The 18,667-nt window shown below is 36.1% G+C and overlaps 2 protein-coding genes across 2 annotated transcripts; both read left to right on the forward strand.

The window, feature by feature from the left end:
• The first annotated feature begins 865 nt into the window (after positions 1-865).
• LOC109179824 (probable leucine-rich repeat receptor-like protein kinase At1g35710) lies at positions 866-1,855 on the forward strand. Its single transcript, XM_019329304.1, has one exon. The coding sequence runs from the start codon at positions 866-868 to the stop codon at positions 1,853-1,855; it is 990 nt and encodes a 329-aa protein (XP_019184849.1).
• A 60-nt stretch (positions 1,856-1,915) lies between these two features.
• LOC109179825 (receptor like protein 30-like) lies at positions 1,916-3,397 on the forward strand. Its single transcript, XM_019329305.1, has one exon. It carries the CDS (start codon positions 1,916-1,918, stop codon positions 3,395-3,397), a length of 1,482 nt encoding a protein of 493 aa, XP_019184850.1.
• The last annotated feature ends 15,270 nt before the right edge of the window (positions 3,398-18,667 follow it).

Raw genomic sequence — 18,667 nt, forward strand, 5'->3', positions numbered from 1 at the left:
ATAAATAGAATTCGCATAACTACACATCCATAATTTCATAACTATACATCCAGAATTGCATAACTACACATCCATAACTTCATTACTATACATCCAGAATTGCATAACCACATATCCATAACTTCATAATTATAAATCCAGAATTGCATAACTTCATAACTATATATTCAGAATAGCATAACTACACATCCATAATTTCATAACTATAAATCCAGAATTGCATAACTATGCATCCATAATTTCATAACTATACATTCAGAAATTATGCACAACATAATGTTGTTGACGGGAATCGAAACTGATTTTTTTTTTTTAAGTTGGACGTGCGTTTTTAATCCAAACGACGTCGTTTTTGCATCCGTGTGCACCATGGATGCACAGCATAATTTTTCCCCGTCCACCTTTGGGAGTTTTCCTTTCACCTCTACGTATGAGCTCCTCCGGGCGAAAGCGGGGCGTGTTTTATCATAGGCTTGTATTTGGGGGAAGGAGATACCGCCTAAGATATCCGTGTTTATGTGGAGATTGCTAAAACGGCTGCTTCCATTCCCTGATATAATTGAGAAGTTTGGTTTCTGTGGACCTTCAATGTGTCCTTTGTGTCGTAGAAATGTTGCGAGTCTGGAGCATTGCCTGCTTCAGTGCAGCGGCGTACAACACGTTTGGAGATATTTTGGCGGGATTTTTGGTTTGTCACTGAACACTGCCCACACCATGAGGGCGGCTTGCCATCTCCCGACCCTCATCACTACTAATGCATACTCCTTTTCAATGCCACTTATATAAATAGGCTACATTACATATTCACCTCCACCACCACACAACTTATTAAACAACATCCTAGCTGTTTAAACATAGTGATCTAATGACCACTTGTCATATGTTGGTTTGTTTCGCTTTTCATTTTCTTCTTCTCTTTTCACTGTCTTTGGAGACTGCAACTTCTGAAACAATTGAGGGCAGAGCCCTTCTCGAATGGAAGAACACCTTTCTCAATAATCATCATGTTCTTCATTCTTGGTCTATTGCTAAACTTCACAACATCTGCTGGAACTGGACGGGCATCACTTGCAACAATGTTGGAGCTGTTTATAAGATAAAGCTGAATGATTTCAGCATCTCAGGTACACTTGAAAGTCTAGACTTCGTTTCATTTCCAAACCTCACCCGTTTTAGTCTCTATAATAACAACTTCACTGGATCAATTCCATATGCTATTGCTAATCTCTCCCACCTAGTTTTCTTGGACCTCAGTTGGAACCGTTTTGTAAGCTTTATACCATCAGAGATTGGAAGATTAACAAAGCTCCGGTTGTTGAACCTTGACGGAAACAACCTTAATGGTACTATTCCATCCCAAATAAGCTATCTTCAACACCTTATTTTCCTCTCCTTAAATGGAAATTCTTTGACTGACCAAATTCCAAAAGCAATATTCTCCAATTTGAGCAACCTTCAAACTTTTGATTGTGGGGGAAATTTGTTCCATGTGCCATTTCCAACAAGTTTAGTCAAGCTATCCAAGCTTAAACAACTTGACCTAAGTGAAAACAGTTTCTATGGGTCAATACCTCCTACAATTGAAAATCTAAGCTCACTAATCAATTTTCATCTCGGCTACAACATGTTGCAAGGACATATTCCTGAAAGCATATGCAATATTCACTCCCTTAAACTTCTTTCTTTATCTTACAATAATATGAGTGGTCCAATTCCGGAGTGTTTGGAAAATGCAACCTCACTGAGAAATCTTTATCTCTTATCCAATTTGTTGCAAGGAAGTATTCCTACCACACTTTGCAAACTTCACTCAATCACTCCCTTGAGTATCTCAATTTATCTAACAATACTTTGAGTGGTCTAATTCCTCAATGTCTGGGAAATGTAACTTCATTGTCTTTATCTTCTCTCCAACATGTTGCATGGAGTTATCCCTCAAACACTTTGCAAACTTCACTCCCTTGTTAAACTCAATGTACATGGAAATGGTTTGAGAGGTCTTATTCCACACTGTTTTGGAAATTTATCCTCACTTAGTTACGTGGCTCTTACCAATAACATGTTGGAAGGAAATATTCCAGAGACACTGTGCAATCTTAAAAATTCTCTTGAAGTACTATTTTTATCCAACAACAATTTGGGAGGTGTTATTCCACAATGTCTTGGAAAATTGAAATTTTTGGAAACTTTAGATGTTTCTAAAAACCATCTTAAAGGCACGATAGCTACAACTCCAACCCTTGGGTATCTCATAAACCAAAAGATAAATTCCAGTTTGATTTATGAAACAGAGACATGGTTGTGCAGTTTGAGTTACTTGCAATTTCTTGATCTGTCTGATAATAATTTACACGGTCCACTACCGGTGTGTTTAGAAAACTTCAGCAAGGAACTTACGGTTATAAATTTATCAAGAAATCAATTTCAGGGAACTATTTCAGGAGCATGCACAAATGGAAACAACTTGTTGTATTTCAATTTGAATGGCAACCACTTGGAAGGGTTATTGCCCCGAGGCTTGGTAAATTGCAGTTCTCTTGAAGTTTTAGATCTTGGAAACAACAATTTAAGAGATTCATTCCCTCATTGGTTAGATACTTTTACTAATTTGCATGTTCTTGTGTTGAGATCTAATCACTTTTATGGTGAAATATTATCTTCGAACACTGCACTTCCATTCCCAGAATTGCATATATTTGATATCTCACACAATGAGTTTATTGGTCCTTTGCCAAGGCATTATATGGAGAATTTTGATGCCATGGAACATGGCAATGATGGTGAAATATTGGATTACTTTTATGATGATTCAATAAGCCTAGTGTGGAAGAGGGTAGAGCTTCAGGTGTTGCATTATAATATTTGCACAGCCCTTGATTTATCTAATAACTACTTCCATGGTGAAATTCCAAAATCTTTAGGAAGGCTTCGTTTCATCCAGTTTCTCAATTTATCACACAACCAGCTCATTGGTCATATTCCATCATCATTGGAAAATTTGACCTTTCTTGAGGTACTTGATTTGTCATCCAATCAATTAGTAGGAGGGATTCCTGAACAACTTTCAAGATCATTGACATTTCTAGCTGTATTAAATCTTTCTTATAATCATCTTTCTGGTCCTATACCTCATGGTTTCCAATTTGACACATTTAGTAATGATTCCTATCTGGGAAACATGTCTCTATGTGGGTTCCCCCTAACTTTACAATGCGAAAGCAAAGGTGAAGGGCAAGCACCGGATGAGAAGGATTCAGAAGATTTTGGGATGAAATTTGATTGGCAAAGTGTTGTTGTTGGATACTGTTGTGGCTTTACCTTTGGTATTGCCATAGGATACTTCATATTTAAGTATGGAAAACCTCGATGGCTTATAAGGTTAGTGGTTGGGAACTGAGAGTGGACTGGAGATGCAACAATTAAGAAGGAACAAGCAGATGAGGAATTTCAGCAACCTTGAAGCAATGTATAGTATCTGTACTGTTATTATATGGTTGTGGTTTTCATTGTCTTTTTCTACCATTTTTATGTTGTGTTTGTTGTGTGATTGTTGTGTTTGGTTTGTAATTCTGATCACTTATTATTTGAATTTCGTTGTCTAACTTGCAAGTTATAATTTTAGTTTAATAATCTTTTCATAGTTCACTGCTGGAAATGTTCAATTTGGATGGCGAAATGTTATTGTTGGGTACTGTTTTGGCATACCCTTTGGTACGTAATTACCATTGGATATCTTATATTTAAGTATGAAAAACATCGATGGCTTGTAAGGTTAGTACTTGGGGACTGTATGTGAAAGTGCAATAATAAAAAAGGAGCGGTTAGATGAAGCAATTCAGCAAGGTAAGCTTGAAGCAATATAATATAGTTTCTCTTATTTTATGATTGTGGTTTTTGTTGTGTTTTTCTACTGTTTTAATTTTGTTGTTGTCATTTTATATTTTTATTGTAGTGTACTAGTGTTTGGTATGTAATTCTTCTGCAGTTGTTAATTTCTGTACATGTAGCTATCATATTATGTGTCAGTAATTATCCAAAATTAACCTTCTGATTCTATATTTATTGTTGACATATTCTGCGTATCTATAGTTGACACATTATGTACCTGCAGTTGATAGTTTATGTACCTGTAGTTATTATATTACGTGTCAACGGTAAATACATAATGTGTTAACTGAAGTCACAAAATTTTTGTATCAAGGTTTATAATGCACTATGAACCTTGGTCTATGGTATAACAATTGGGCCTTAATTATGTGGTTTAAGTTAACTGTGATGTGCATGTTAAGTAATCTAATTGGACTGAATAACTAGAAGTAGTTATTCGATTGGGCCTTATGCCTAACATAATGTCTGTAATGATTCAATCGTTATACCCTACACCACGGCGCGCGTAGCATTGTGCGTCGCGCGCCTCCCAAAACGATGGTGTTTTGAGGTCGTTTTGGGAGGCGCGATAGGAAGTTGCTGTGATTATGTATATTTGTTCACACAATTATGTATATTTGTTCATACAATTATGTATATTTGTTCATACAGTTACGTACATTTTTTATACAATTATGTACATTCTTTTTATACAATTATGTACATCCGAATCAGAAAATTTGTGTGTATTATGTTAAGAGTTGATGTGTATTATGTTAAAAGTTTATATTTATTATGTATTATGTTAGATTATGTGTATTATCTTTTAAAAATAATATGTATATTTTGTTATATAATTATGTACATTCATGTAAATAATTATGTGTATTCTAGTATATAACATTATGTACATTTTTGAACATGAGTTTTTTTTAAAGAAAAATTAACTGCTATACACTGGGGTGGAAAATTTCAAAAAAGTAAATAAATTTAAAACGACGTTGTTTTGCATCTGGGCGCATAGTGCAACGCGCGCCGTGGTGTAGGATATAAATTGCCGTAATGATTGCAATCGTCACTGGTCAGATTAATATTTAGTGATCACCCACTCTCGATCACTTGTATAAATTGAAAGTAACAACATCTAATTTAATAATCTAAGAAGCTAGAAAGTAAGAAAGACAGTAATGATGTCCTCTTCTTCGATAATCTTTTTTGTTATTCATATTCTTCTTCTCTTGGGAGACGGCAACTTCAAAAACAATTGAAGGAAGAGCTCTTGTGATGTGGAAGAACACCTTATCCAATAATACTCATCATGTTCTTCCTTCATGGTCCATTGCAAACCTTGACAACATTTGCAAGAATTGGACAGGGAGAAACGATGCCGTTTGACAGAGTAGAGCCTACTCTTCCAGAAGCCCTAATCATCATCTTCTTCTTCGTTTTCCTTTCCTCACCTCCTTTTCTCCTTTCACCCTCAACCTATGCCTTCACAGATCTAAGACCTGCAAAAAAACACAAACCCTTTTCAGATCTACACACAGAGGCGTATGCGTATACATATACATATATTGTATATTCTTAAGTAGAACGAAGCAGGAAGTATGAAGAAGGTCGAATAGATCGAAGCTAGCTGCCTTGCCGTTGCAGTATGTACCGGAAGCTCGTCGTCGCAGATCCAAAGCTAGATGGAAGAAGAAGTCATCGCAGATCTGAAGCTAGAAGAAGGAAGAAGGTCGTCGCAGATCTGAAGCTAGAAGAAGAAAGTCGTCACCGCTGCTACAGTCCGTCGCCGCCATTGTAGGAAGACGATGGTGAAGTAATGAACGACAAAGCAAAGATGGCGGTGAAAGAAGAAGCTACTGGTAAACGGTGAAGCTAAGGAAGAAGCAAATGAATCTGAAGATGTAGTACGTGAAGAAGCAGTGAAAGTGAAGAAGTAACTGACTTAGATATTTTTTTAAGTTGACTTAGTTGAGTATACAAGTCTGGATAAATATATCAAGTAGTGTATAATACTCACAATTAACAAAAATAAAAAAAATCGGCACATTAGGCGTCTTTACTAGGCAAGTAAAGACGGTAAAGTCTTTAACATATTTACAAAATTGTCACCGCATTTCTTTTTATTACTTCACAAGTCTTTAGTTACATAGTAAAGACTTGTATTCTTGCATTTTTTTTGGTCAATTCTCTACTAGTATTATTCTTGTTTTCTATCATTCTTTTTTGTTTTGTGTTTTGTCATCCTGTCATATTACCCAAATGAACAAACTTTTCTCATTGCATTTACGAGTGCCTATATCTCGATATTCTCATTGTGCCATAATTGGATTAGCTCAAATGTCATACAAATTGTATAATATTTGTATTCCATAATACAACAGATTGAGTTTTAGTGACGTTTACTTTTCTTTAGAATTTCTATGAATAAACAAATTATATACTAAAATTTCTATTTAATAAATAAGGGAAATACCGCGTCGATTTATCATAATTTTATTTTTTTTAAAAAATAAGATAAGCCATCGATTTTTAGGAAAAATCAACGTTGTATAGTATTATATAATTTTTATAAAGATACGATGTTTTTTTTTTTTTTTTTTTTTTTATAAAAAAACTTATGGTCACATCTTATTTTATATTTTCAATAAAGAGATACGACTCTAGCTTTTTTCTAAAAAACGGCGTTGTACAGATTTTTTTAAAAATATAAAAATCGACATTGTATCTCTTTTGTAATTCTTATAAATGTTATGATAATTTTTTTAAATGACATATGACGTCTATTTCGGAAAATCGACGATGTATCATTTATTTACTACTACAACAAGATTTACTATGCAATATAATCTACGCTGTAAGTTAAAAATAATAGACTTAAATAATATTTTTTGTGGTAGTGTTGATATATATTCACAATATAACAATTGTCTAAAATCAAAAGGAAAGTAAAATTAACATAATGGTTCTGTATATGTGCTAAAAAAAATTAATTTTGTGTCGTTTAGTTGTTGTATATTTGGTGACAAGGTCTGCAATTTGACGATAATAGAAGAATCATTATACATGTGTACATGTATGGGCTATGACAACTTGCCAATTCTAAAGTCTAATTTAATTAACTTTACAAGTTTAAATTCAACATGTCAAGATTTTAATTAATTGATAATTATAAAAGTTTTTTTTTTGAAGTTAATTATAAAAGTTTAATTATTATAATATATTATTAAAATCATATATTACATAAAAAATGATATTACATAACATGTCTAGAACTCTTTAACATTGGGCACGACTCGACGGGAATTCAAAAGTTCCGTTAATGAACAACAATTTTTCGAACTATAAAACAATAGTTCTTATTTTTATTTTTCACATGCTATCCTCTTGTTGTTAAAAAATAAAAATAAAAACAAATAAATAAATAAACTATAATCTGCCTTCTTCCGGAACGGCAGAAGGCGGACAAATTGTTTTTTTTTTTTTTTTTTTTTTTTATTTATTTTTTAATAACAATAGGGTCTAGCAACACATGTGTAATGAATCGATAATTTTAAGGAGTTTAGGTTTTGCTATCAAAAGCAGTTGTGTTTGTCTGTTTCAATTCCTGATGAATAAATGAAGAAAGAATGTTGTATTCTGTGTTGCGTGGATCTCCATCTGATCTGTTACATTTTCATGGTATCAAATCATAGGATTTTACATTGAGATCATAGCCTGCTATGTCTGCCGTTGTTGCTTAAGAAACTCCAAATCCTTCAACTGCGCCTGCGCAGCTTCTTTTGATAGTGGCTTAGGCATTGGGAATTCGAGTTCGTCCCTGCCGATTCACTTCGCCTTCTCTTTCACAATCCGGTCGACCTATGCCTGGCAACCTGGCTCACTGTATGGTTGGAAAAACAGCTCCGAGCAGGATGCACACCAGCCGTTTCTTCTGGATTTCACAAAATAAAGAATAATGATTTGACAGTAGTGTATAATTTTTACAAGGCAAGACATTTCCAATAACCTTAGGCACTACAAATTTGATATTACCATGTACCATATAACAAATGAAATCTGAGTTTACAATGGTAAACTACCAAGTAGCAATGAGAATAGACAGACATAAAGATGAATGGTAGTAAATTAAATTTGACACACATTGGCCCATAATGTACAAGCAACCTCATTACCTCAATCTGTGGTCCGGTGCGGCGGAGGCTGAGCGGCGTCTGGCATTCGCACTTCGTTTGGAAAGAAGAAAGAGTCGAAGGGGATATCGGTGTGCTGAGCGACCAGGGCCGGCCCTGGGCAAGTGCAGGCTGGGCCCTTGCCCAGGGCCCATGCTTGGAGGGGGACCTACCCTACTACACTCTATATATATAGTATATACATATAGGTATAAGTAAATAAAATGCATATATTTGAACCAAGAATGAAGTTGTTTAATTGGTAGAATGCATGCGCCTGATTTAAGCTTATAGCAAAGGTTATAGGGTCAAGACGCATTTGCTGCAGTTTTTATATATTTTTCACCAACACTCAATTAAACAAAAATTCAATTTGTGAGATTTATTTTTAAATTTGTAATCTATTTATAATTGAATAATTTAACACTTGTATTTATAAAACGTTTTATTTTTTGAACTTTATAATGCCTCAACATTCTATTAAATAAAAAATTGATTTGTGAGATTTATTAGGGGAAATTGTAATTTATGCCCCTCACAAATATGCCAATTATCAAAACGTGATATATATTGCCCCTCCCCTAACAGAACTGTGAGATCCCGTCATAATTTAGGGTTTAATAAGGTTAATTTTGTAACTTCCTTTTCCACTTTCTTTCCCTTTTCTCCTCCTGCACGTTGACTGGAGAACTCCGCCTCCTACTGCCGCCACCCAAGCCATCACCAGTTCCTGCACCACCTCCGGCTACTCCACCGCTAGTCGCGACACCAATATCAGCGCCCACGCCAACCCCATCTCCCGGAAAGCACCATAGAAAGAAGTGGAGACACAGGTACAAGAACCACCACATTCCAGCACCAACACCAGCCGTGAAAAGCCCGCCAACACAGCCAACAATACAAGAATATGTGGACATAACACTTGTCTCTCCGCATCTCTTAATATTAAGAAAAACAGTCAAATCCAAGAAAGTTTAACATGTAGAAATGGAGCGAACTGGGAAAAACTTGAAGCCTACCTCCAGGGCAAGAGCATCCATGTCTGCTCTTAAGGCAACAAAGGGGGAGGGGTTCCCGAACCAACGAATTCAACAACCCCCGTTCCTGCAAATGGGTACTTGTAAGGAATCCCCAATTCATCCAATTTTTTCCTTAATAAGCTTATTGTTGTCAAATTCCTCGAACTTCAACTCAGGATTTTCATGTATCTTCCGCCTCATCCCAACTATCTAATCGGAAACCTCGGTTTTCTTGGCAAAATTAAGGAAAATATGGGGTATGGCTTCAGGTGTAAACGAAGAATCTGACAAAACTATAGGAGAAAACGAAAAAAATAGAAGCAAAAATCAAGAGGGAGAAGCTCATGATTTCTATTGATTTGATTTCTATTGAATGAAACACTGTCAGCATCAAAAGGTTGTTCCAGAACCAAGCGATGGAAGCTCGACGTAGGGCGGAGACAATGGAGGGATCGGAGGGGTTGAGATAATTCAGAGAGAGAGGGTTCTGGTTTTCTATTTTCATTTTTATTTTTATTAATTTTTTTAGTAAAAAAATAAGTGGGAATTGAAAATTACCAAAATAACCTTAATAAACGGAACTTTATAACGGAATCTCACCGTTCCGTTAGGGGAGGGGCAATATATATCACGTTTTGATAATTGAGGGGCAACATTTACAACACTAATAATTCAGGGGTAACATTGATAATTGGCATATTTGTGAGGGGCATAAATTACAAATTTCCCTTTATTTAAAATTTTGAAATTTATTTATAATTGAGTAATTTAATACTTGTATTTATAGCTAGTGTTATTTGGTGAACTTTTATAATGAGATGAGTTCTAAAAATTATTTAACATTATTAATTAATTTATATGAAATATATTTTGTGATTTATTTATTAATAAAAATATAAATGATAGTTTGCTTTTTTATGAATTATTAAGTCAATGCATTGTGAAGTTTCTACATGTTTCATTGTATTCAAATTATTCTAGAAAATTTTGAAATTTTTCTAGCTAAAAGAAAATAGTATTTATAAATATCATATTAATATAGGAGATGTGTGGTTTATAATGCGTTTTCTATTCAAACCATTTTATCAAATTAACTTAATTATGTTTCATATTTTGTTATTAGTATTTTACTGCGTTTTTGAAGTATTTTGATTTCGCGCTTCCAATTAAATTTTGTTTTATAAATTTTTATTACTAATTAATTTATTATTTATTATTATAACAATGTTATTGTTTTTAAGCTTATTTGATTTTAAAGCACATAAAAATTTTCTTTCATGATTATTTTTTGTACATAGTTAGGGCCCCTTTTTTTCACTTGCCCCGGGCCACTAAAACCATAGGACCGGCCCTGTGAGCGACGGAGAAGAAAGTCTCTGTGCGGGGGTTTAACTGTGCGAAATATGAGGCCGATTTGTGAGGTGGGGTTTTTAAAAGAACAACATACACAAACGGTATATATGCATCTAACATGCCTAAAATCATTGTAGGATACCCGACAAATTAAACGTCAGAGGCGAGTTTGTTAGACATGTAATGAATCAAGTTAACACAGCACTTGACTACCTCATGGATTCATACATGCATAAATAAAATTGCAAGTTTAATTTGCAACTGTTTTGACCGAACTATGGTCACTGTGTAAAATCATTTTTCCTTTTGCCTTTCTTATTTTCAAATAATTTCTGATCAAGCGAACACAATTCAGTAACGAAATGTTAAATAATCCTTTATGCGCTATAACTTGAATACGGAAGCACAATTAACAATGATCACATGTAAATCAAATCAATCATACAACTAAACAATGTTCATGATTTAAATAGAAAAGATAGAACTTACATGGTTCCATTGAAGATATAATCTCTAAATTGAATGAATCAAGAATATAATGTTTCACCTCTCTGATCTATATTCCTTAATCACCTCCTGATGATACGGAGACTAGAAAACATAGAGATTTGAGAACCGTTAAGATCCCTAGAGTTTTTCTGGGTATTTATAGATTTGATGAGAAACCCTCTTCAAGAGGAATGGGGAACCTCCTTTAGGAATAGAAATCCCTTTAGGAATCTGAAACCCATAACCTTATCCATTATACATCTTTTAACCCTTCTGAACTTAAATTTTAACAGAATGAGAGTGAGGGAATTTCACCCAGTAATTTAGCTATTATCTTGAGTGGGCCACTTTGGTAACTAATGCACCCGCCTTATGCTAATAATTTATTTATGTGAAAAAAACTTTAATTTATGTTGTAACATAAACGTAAATGATTATCTAACTATTACCATGAGTGGAACGCTTTGGCGACTAACACACCCGCCTTATGCTAATAACTCATTTATCTAAGTAAACTTTAATTTATGTTGTAACATAAGCATAAATGATTATTTAGCTATTACCATGAGTGGGCTGCTTTGGCGACTAACACACTCGCCTTATGCTAATAAATCATTTATGTAAGTAAACCTTAATTTATATATATGTTGTAAACATAAACATAAATTATTATTTAGCTATTACCTTGAGTGGGCCGCTTTGACGACTAACACACTCGCCTTATGCTAATAAATCATATATATATATATATATATATATATATATATATATATATATATATATATATAACCTCCAGCCATAATTGCAATCGTTATGCCATGGAACCGTGTTCACCATGAATGGTGAACACGGTTCCAACGGTGTTAGTACACCGTTATCTTCTTCTTTTTTTTTTTTTAATTAATTGCGTGACTTTTCTTCTTCATTTTCACATTTTGCGATTTCACTTTAATTTGAGGTGAGCAATGATTTCGGACATTCATAAATTATGAATTCATGCCTGCACATTCACTTTGGAACCATGCCTACACATTCCCATCCGAAATTACAGACATTCATAAATTATGAATCCATGCCTGCACATTCACTTTGGAACCATGCCTACACATTCACTTTGGAACCATGAGATTATGAATTTTCTGTTATAAGATTATGAATTTTCAGTTATGAGATTATGAATTTTCTGTTATGAGATTATGAATTTTCTGTTTTGAGATTATGAATTTTCTGTTATGAGATTATGAATTTATACTACATTCATAATCTCATAACAGAAAATTCATAATTTAATAAATATTTTACTTTTATGCGATTATGAATTTTCTGTTATGAGATTATGAATTTTCATTACATTCATAATCTCATAACAGAAAATTCATAATTTGATCAAACGCGCGCCGTTAACTCCACATCCGCGAAATTTTTGTTTTTTACCTAAAAACGATGTCGTTTGGACTTGTGTTCACCATTCTCGGTGAACACGTTTCCAGGGCATAATTTGCCCCATAATTGATTCCAAAAGAGCCTATAATTTAAAGCAAGTCCCCTTAATGCCTTAAATAAACCAAAATATGTTCAAAAATAAGTTCAAATTAAATGAGCCTAGAATTTAAAACAAGTCTTTAATCAATCGTTATACCCTACACCACGGCGCACATAGCACTGTGCGCCGCGCGCCTCCCAAAACGACGTCGTTTTGGGGTCGTTTTGGGAGGCGCGGTAGGAAGTTGCTGGGATTATGTGTATTTGTTCACACAGTTATGTGTATTTGTTCATACAGTTATGTGTATTGGTTCATACAGTTATGTACATTTTTTATACAATTATGTACATTCTTTTTATACAATTATGTACATCCGAATCAGAAAATTTGTGTGTATTATGTTAAGAGTTGATGTGTATTATGTTAAAAGTTTATGTTTATTATGTATTATGTTAGATTATGTGTATTATCTTTTAAAAAGAGTAGGTATATTTTGTTATATAATTATGTACATTCATGTATACAGTTATGTGTATTCTAGTATAACATTATGTAAATTCTTGAACAACGAATTTTTTTTTAAAGAAAAAACTACTGTCATTCACTGGGGCGAAAAATTTCAAAAAAAAAAAAAAAATTAAAACGTCGTCGTTTTGCATCTGGACGTATAATGCAACGCGCACCGTGGTGTAGGATATAAATTGCCGTCTTTAATGCCTTAAATAAACCAAAATAGGCTCAAATTAATTTTGTTTGCCGAATTGGGCTAGGAAATGCCAATCCCTTAACCTCGATTAATCAATTGAGCCCAAAAAACTTACATAGGCCCAAATCATAATCCGTCATAGCCATCTTGCCGTCAACCTTGAATCGCAATACCAGCCTCACCGCCGTCAATTGGTCGCACCACCAGCCATTTTTGAATCCCAACGAAGGCCGTTGATTTTGATTCCAAATATTACAAACGTATATATTTTAACAACATATACACATAACATATATTTTTGTTATATACATGAACAGTGCGCATATAAGGCATATTTGATTCCAGGCATAGGTTGAATTTGCAATTATATTATATATAATATATGCTTGATGATTCCAACATAGCTTACGAACACAAACATATATTATATATATAAACATACAGAATGTGCACAACGGTTGATTATGGTAAATTGGAGAAAAACAGAAGTATTTGAATTACGCCAATGGTGTATTCATTCAAAAATTGGAAAAATTCGTTGGGTGGCCGTTATAAATAGCCATATTGGTCAAAAAAATAAAAACCAAGATGGAGGGTCCTCATGCAGAATCAGATTCAAAGAAACCATTGAAGCGGTGGACTCCAAGCTATTAACCCACTCCGGCAGCAACAAGCCGTGAATAAAGTATTTTTCTTGATAATTTGTGTTTATTTTCTTAAATTAGTTACATTTTAATAGCATTAATTCATTTCTAGAACTGCTCCTTGTTCACATCTGGAGCAGGCGAGATTTCGCTGCCGTGATCTTGACAGTTCCTCATCCAAGCGACAATGGAACATCATCCAGAAAGGTATTTTCTTTTGTTGATAATTTATGTTTATTTTCTTAAATTGGTTACATTTTTTTCGGTGGGTAAATTAGTTACACTTTAATAACATGAATTAATTTCAGAACTGCTGTGTCATCTCCTGATTCACCTCCGCCGCCGTGAAGATAATGAGAAGAAGCCTTGGGGGATGTACTTCATTTAATTTATTTGATTAGGTTAATATTATTAATAATAACGTGTTCACATCATTTAATATTATTGTGACAACCCCAAATGATAGGATAGTTAAGAAAGTATGGTAAGAATCTTAAGAAAGCATTTGAAATCTTTGTAAAGAACTTGGATTAATTGAACTTTTGGATGGTAACAAATGAGGCCCCTTGAAGATATTTATACACATCCCACCTCTTCAATGATGGTGGAGATATACTTAATCCTTTGGCGAGGATTTACTCTCAAAAATACTCCCAAAATTGAGGATTCTCTAGGATTCTAGAATGTTCTAAGCATCTCTACAACCTCTAGTTGATATGTACATGCCTCTAGACTATTCTACAAACTATGAGATGCTATTTACAAGTGCTAGAAAGCTCTAGAGGGATGTAGCAAACCTCATAAATGCATAGCAAAGTTCCATGAGCATTACATCCTCCCCACCTAATTTGGCGACGCCCTCGTAGCCTTGTATGCCTCTAGTCGGTCTTGGAACTGCCACAAGTCCACAAGTCTTCTTTGGGTTCCCATGTTGCTTCGAACTCGGATAGCCCTTTCCATTTGATAAGGTAGTGCATTTGTGGTGGAATTCCCCTTTTGTGAACAACTTTTGATGTGAGCAACTTATCTATTCCTTGGTTGAAGGACTTAGTTACCACGAGTGGTGCTCTTCGTGATAATCCACGACTTCGATTTTCCACAGCCTCATGATGTTGCTTATACTCTCTTGGCCTCCGCTTCTTGTCCACTACACCCATTTCTCCCTACACATGCGCGCTTTCTCTATGTTGGTCCCGGTAGGGTCGAAAGGAGAGTCTAGTTGGGGGGGGGGGGGGGTGAATAGACTCAACTCGATTTTTACCGAAATAACTCCTTTCGAGGTTATTACGCAGTGGATTTATTAGACTAGTATATATTGCTTTGCATCGTTTGTTGCTTTGTGAAAACTTTCGGTTTTGAGAGTATATGATATGCAATGCACGAAAGTAAAGCTGAGAGTAAGTAAAGAGAGAGGGACGAATGATTTTATAGTGGTTCGGCCAACTGTGCCTACTCCACTCTTCTTTCACAACTTGTGAAAGGTTTGCACTATCACTCCTAGTACAAACTACACCAAGCTAGCTTCCTTGATCACTAAGCCGGACAACTACTTGAAGGTTTTTCAACTTCTAGAGTTTACTCCGCCTCTATCAACGTCTTCTTCAGAGTTGAGGGTTGGTAGAAAATGTGACACCCCGTAAATCCGAATTCCATTTAAGGATTAATTAAGTGATTAATCCTAGCTTAATTGATAGTTTAATTCTTAAAATCCTGAAAATTCAATAGTCTGGGACTAGAAATTGACTAGTCAACCCAAGTCAATGAGTTGTACTCTAAGCTTTGTGAATTGTTCCCTTGTCTCCTTACACATTTCCATCTTAGTAAGGGTAATGAAGACCTTTCACCTCATGATTGGATTCCAAGATAACCTAGAGTCACCTTTCATTCTTTGCCCTAACACCCTAAAAAGAAAAGCTCCTCCCTCTTTCTAGAATTTAGCTAGCTTCTTCTTCAAGCCAAGTTTGGGCATTCAAAGATTCTTCAAGTTGGTCTCCAAGATTCAACCTTTCTTACTCTTGAGCATATAGGAGGGTAAGATCTTTGGTCCTTTAGTGTTTTTAGTACCTTTTAAGGTGTCTTTTCTAAATATGAAATCTTTGTTGCCTTTTGGTGTGTTTGTGAAGTAGAAGTTGAAGGAGAGCCTTGTTAGAAGCTTGTAAGGGTGTGATAAGTGAAGGAGTAGGCTACAAGAGGTAACCCATGCTTTACAAAATCTATTTTCTTACCTATATGATGATTTCTTGACTTTTACTTGTGATTTTTGTTATGAAATGTGAGATTTGATGCATTGTCTTGTGAGAATGCATATCTAGAGCTTGTTATTAGGGTTCTTGTATGCCATTGCTTGGCTATTCATTTGATTCAAGTCATGTTGTTGTATTTTGTGAGATTTTTTGTGTTTTGGACTTGAATTTGGGCTTGGTGTTGAAAATCCCCGAAGGGATTATTTTTGGTACAAGCTTGTACCCATGGGCGGAACGGCGGGTAGTGCACCACCCACCGCCCCACCCGCGGGGTACATGTGTGGTGTGAGATGGGCGGGCGGAACCACGGGTGGAGGTCCACCCGTGGCCCCACCCGTGGGGTACACAAATGATGGTGTTTGGGGATTTGTTCCCCGTGATTCTTTTGACTCGGTAATTGATGTTTTGACTTCCCGATGTTCTTTTGTTGGGCTATTTGAGTGTCTTCTTGATGTTTCGTATGTCTAGAACGGTATGGTGGGAATCCATGTAAGATTTGGTGTCTTGAATCGTGCTAAGTGTTCAACCTTGTGATTCGTTGAACCATGATGAGTCTTGTATGTTCTTCGGAACTATATTTGGTTTACCCGTTTGATAAGCATGCTAGTTTGATGTTGAAATGCTAGTGTGTATGGTTTGTTCTTTCCTATTGTGGATGATAACTTGTGTTGATCATCGTTGGTATCGGATTGTAGTCCTTCCTTATGGTTTCATATCTTTGTTGTGATCCATTGATTGATTCCTATGATGAAAGTGTGTGTTTTGGTTGTACCTGGATTGCACGATTAATGGATGGAACATTAATCACCAAGGTACAGAAGTGGTCCTCGTGGTGGCCATGATGTGATTATGGAGTTGTAGTTGGGCTTCAGGCTCATGTTATTTGGGCTTCAGGCTCATGTGTTGGGTGGCTTCAGGCCGTGAAATGAACGGTACCCCCTTGTACTATGAATTGTTGGAGATTGTCGGAGTGGGGACGACGGTCCTTGAAGGCATAAGGTTGGACTTGGAGTACAGGGGTCCTGGAGGTAATGGTTGGAACTAGTTATAAGGTTGGGGGTAGCCATAAGGTTGGAACCGGGCATAAGGCTGGAATGTGTAATATGTGACATGTAGTGTCACGGTGGCACGGGTTGCCAATGTGTGTGATTGTTTATCCTCTTCTGTTGAGCATGTCGAGGGGTATTCTACTTTGTGATCAGTAGAATACACCTCGAGTTGTACTTGTTATCGTTGTTGTCTTTGCCGTGATGTTTCTACTTTGTGATCAGTAGCTTACATCTTGAGCGGTGTTGAGTTGTTTTGTTGTGTTCTTGTCTTGACATTATTGGGATGTGATCCCCTTGTTCTTTTGAGAGTGGAATAGAGTCTTTACCGTTGACTTCTCCCCTTATGGTTTTGAACTGATATATACAGTATTCCGTTTCGAAAATGATTTTTTATTAAACTATCTATATATATATATATTTGTATTGACGCGTATTGATGGGTTACCAGCAATATTCGCTGACCGGGCGTCGTCCCATTTCTTTCTGTGCTTTACAGGTCCCGAGTAGATGGCGAGAGCGTTAGTCATGGATAGATTAGATCCCCTGGACGGCTTTATTAGTGTTTTGTCCTGTGCGCCGCTGTTGTTAAACATACATTAGATGTTGGTTTTTGACCTTGCCTGTGCGTTCACATCGGTGTGAACGTGGCTTAACACTCCCTGTTTTCCCGGTTTTCAATATTAGACTTCCGCTATGTTTACGTTTAATGTTTTGATGGTTAGTTTATCTTGCGTAATTAAGCTTTAAAATGGAATGAAAATCAGGTGTGTTACAGTTGGTATCAGAGCCTAGGTTTGAGCCTAGGATGCTATAGTCTAGACTTTTAAGAAGTGAAGTATGGTTTTGAGACCCTAAGCGACCTTAAGTATCTAAGTGTTTAGGACTTAGGACTCTTAGGACGCGCGGTGAGCTGTGTGTTGTTTATAGTTTGCTTGCTTGGTTGTTATTTTGTTTCGTAACAGTGTTGTTGTTGTAGAAGCTTTGCCATGGCACCTCCACGTCAACGTGCTCGCACACCGGAGATCCCAACGAATGAACAGCTAGCCCAGAATCTGCAACACCTCACGCAGACCCTCAGCAAAGCGTTGTTGCACAATAACCATCCAACCCCGCCACCACAGCCTGTCGGGCATAGAGATGTTGGACGCCTTGTATCGGGCCATAGACCATCGATATTCGCCGGTGAGGAATACCCTGTCGTGCTCGAGGAGTGGGTGCGAACCTTTGACAAGATATTCTCGGTTGTTGGGTGCCCCGAGGAGCGTCGGGTGGAGCTAGCACCGTTCTACTTCAGTCATGAAGCTGACTTGTGGTGGGTGCATGAGGGACCCGCTTGCCTTGAAGAGCCCGACTTCGACTGGACGGCCTTGAAAGACCGGATGCGAGAGCGGTTCTACCCGGCACATGTTCGAGCTGTTATGTATGTTTTTCCAACACCAACTCAGAATGAAGCCCCACCTCCGCAAAATGGATTTGGAGTAAGTCGTTTGGAGACTTTCATCAACAATCCTCTGTATGACAGGGAGTATGTGATGTGGCTTCGAGATCTTCCCTGCAATGATCTCGACAACAAAGAAGACGAGGACACCGAAATTGAATTTGATTCTGTTCTAACAGATCTTCTTGCCTTCGAGCT

This window comes from Ipomoea nil, unplaced genomic scaffold, assembly GCF_001879475.1.
Source record: "Ipomoea nil cultivar Tokyo-kokei standard unplaced genomic scaffold, Asagao_1.1 scaffold0980, whole genome shotgun sequence".
Lineage (NCBI taxonomy): Eukaryota > Viridiplantae > Streptophyta > Magnoliopsida > Solanales > Convolvulaceae > Ipomoea > Ipomoea nil.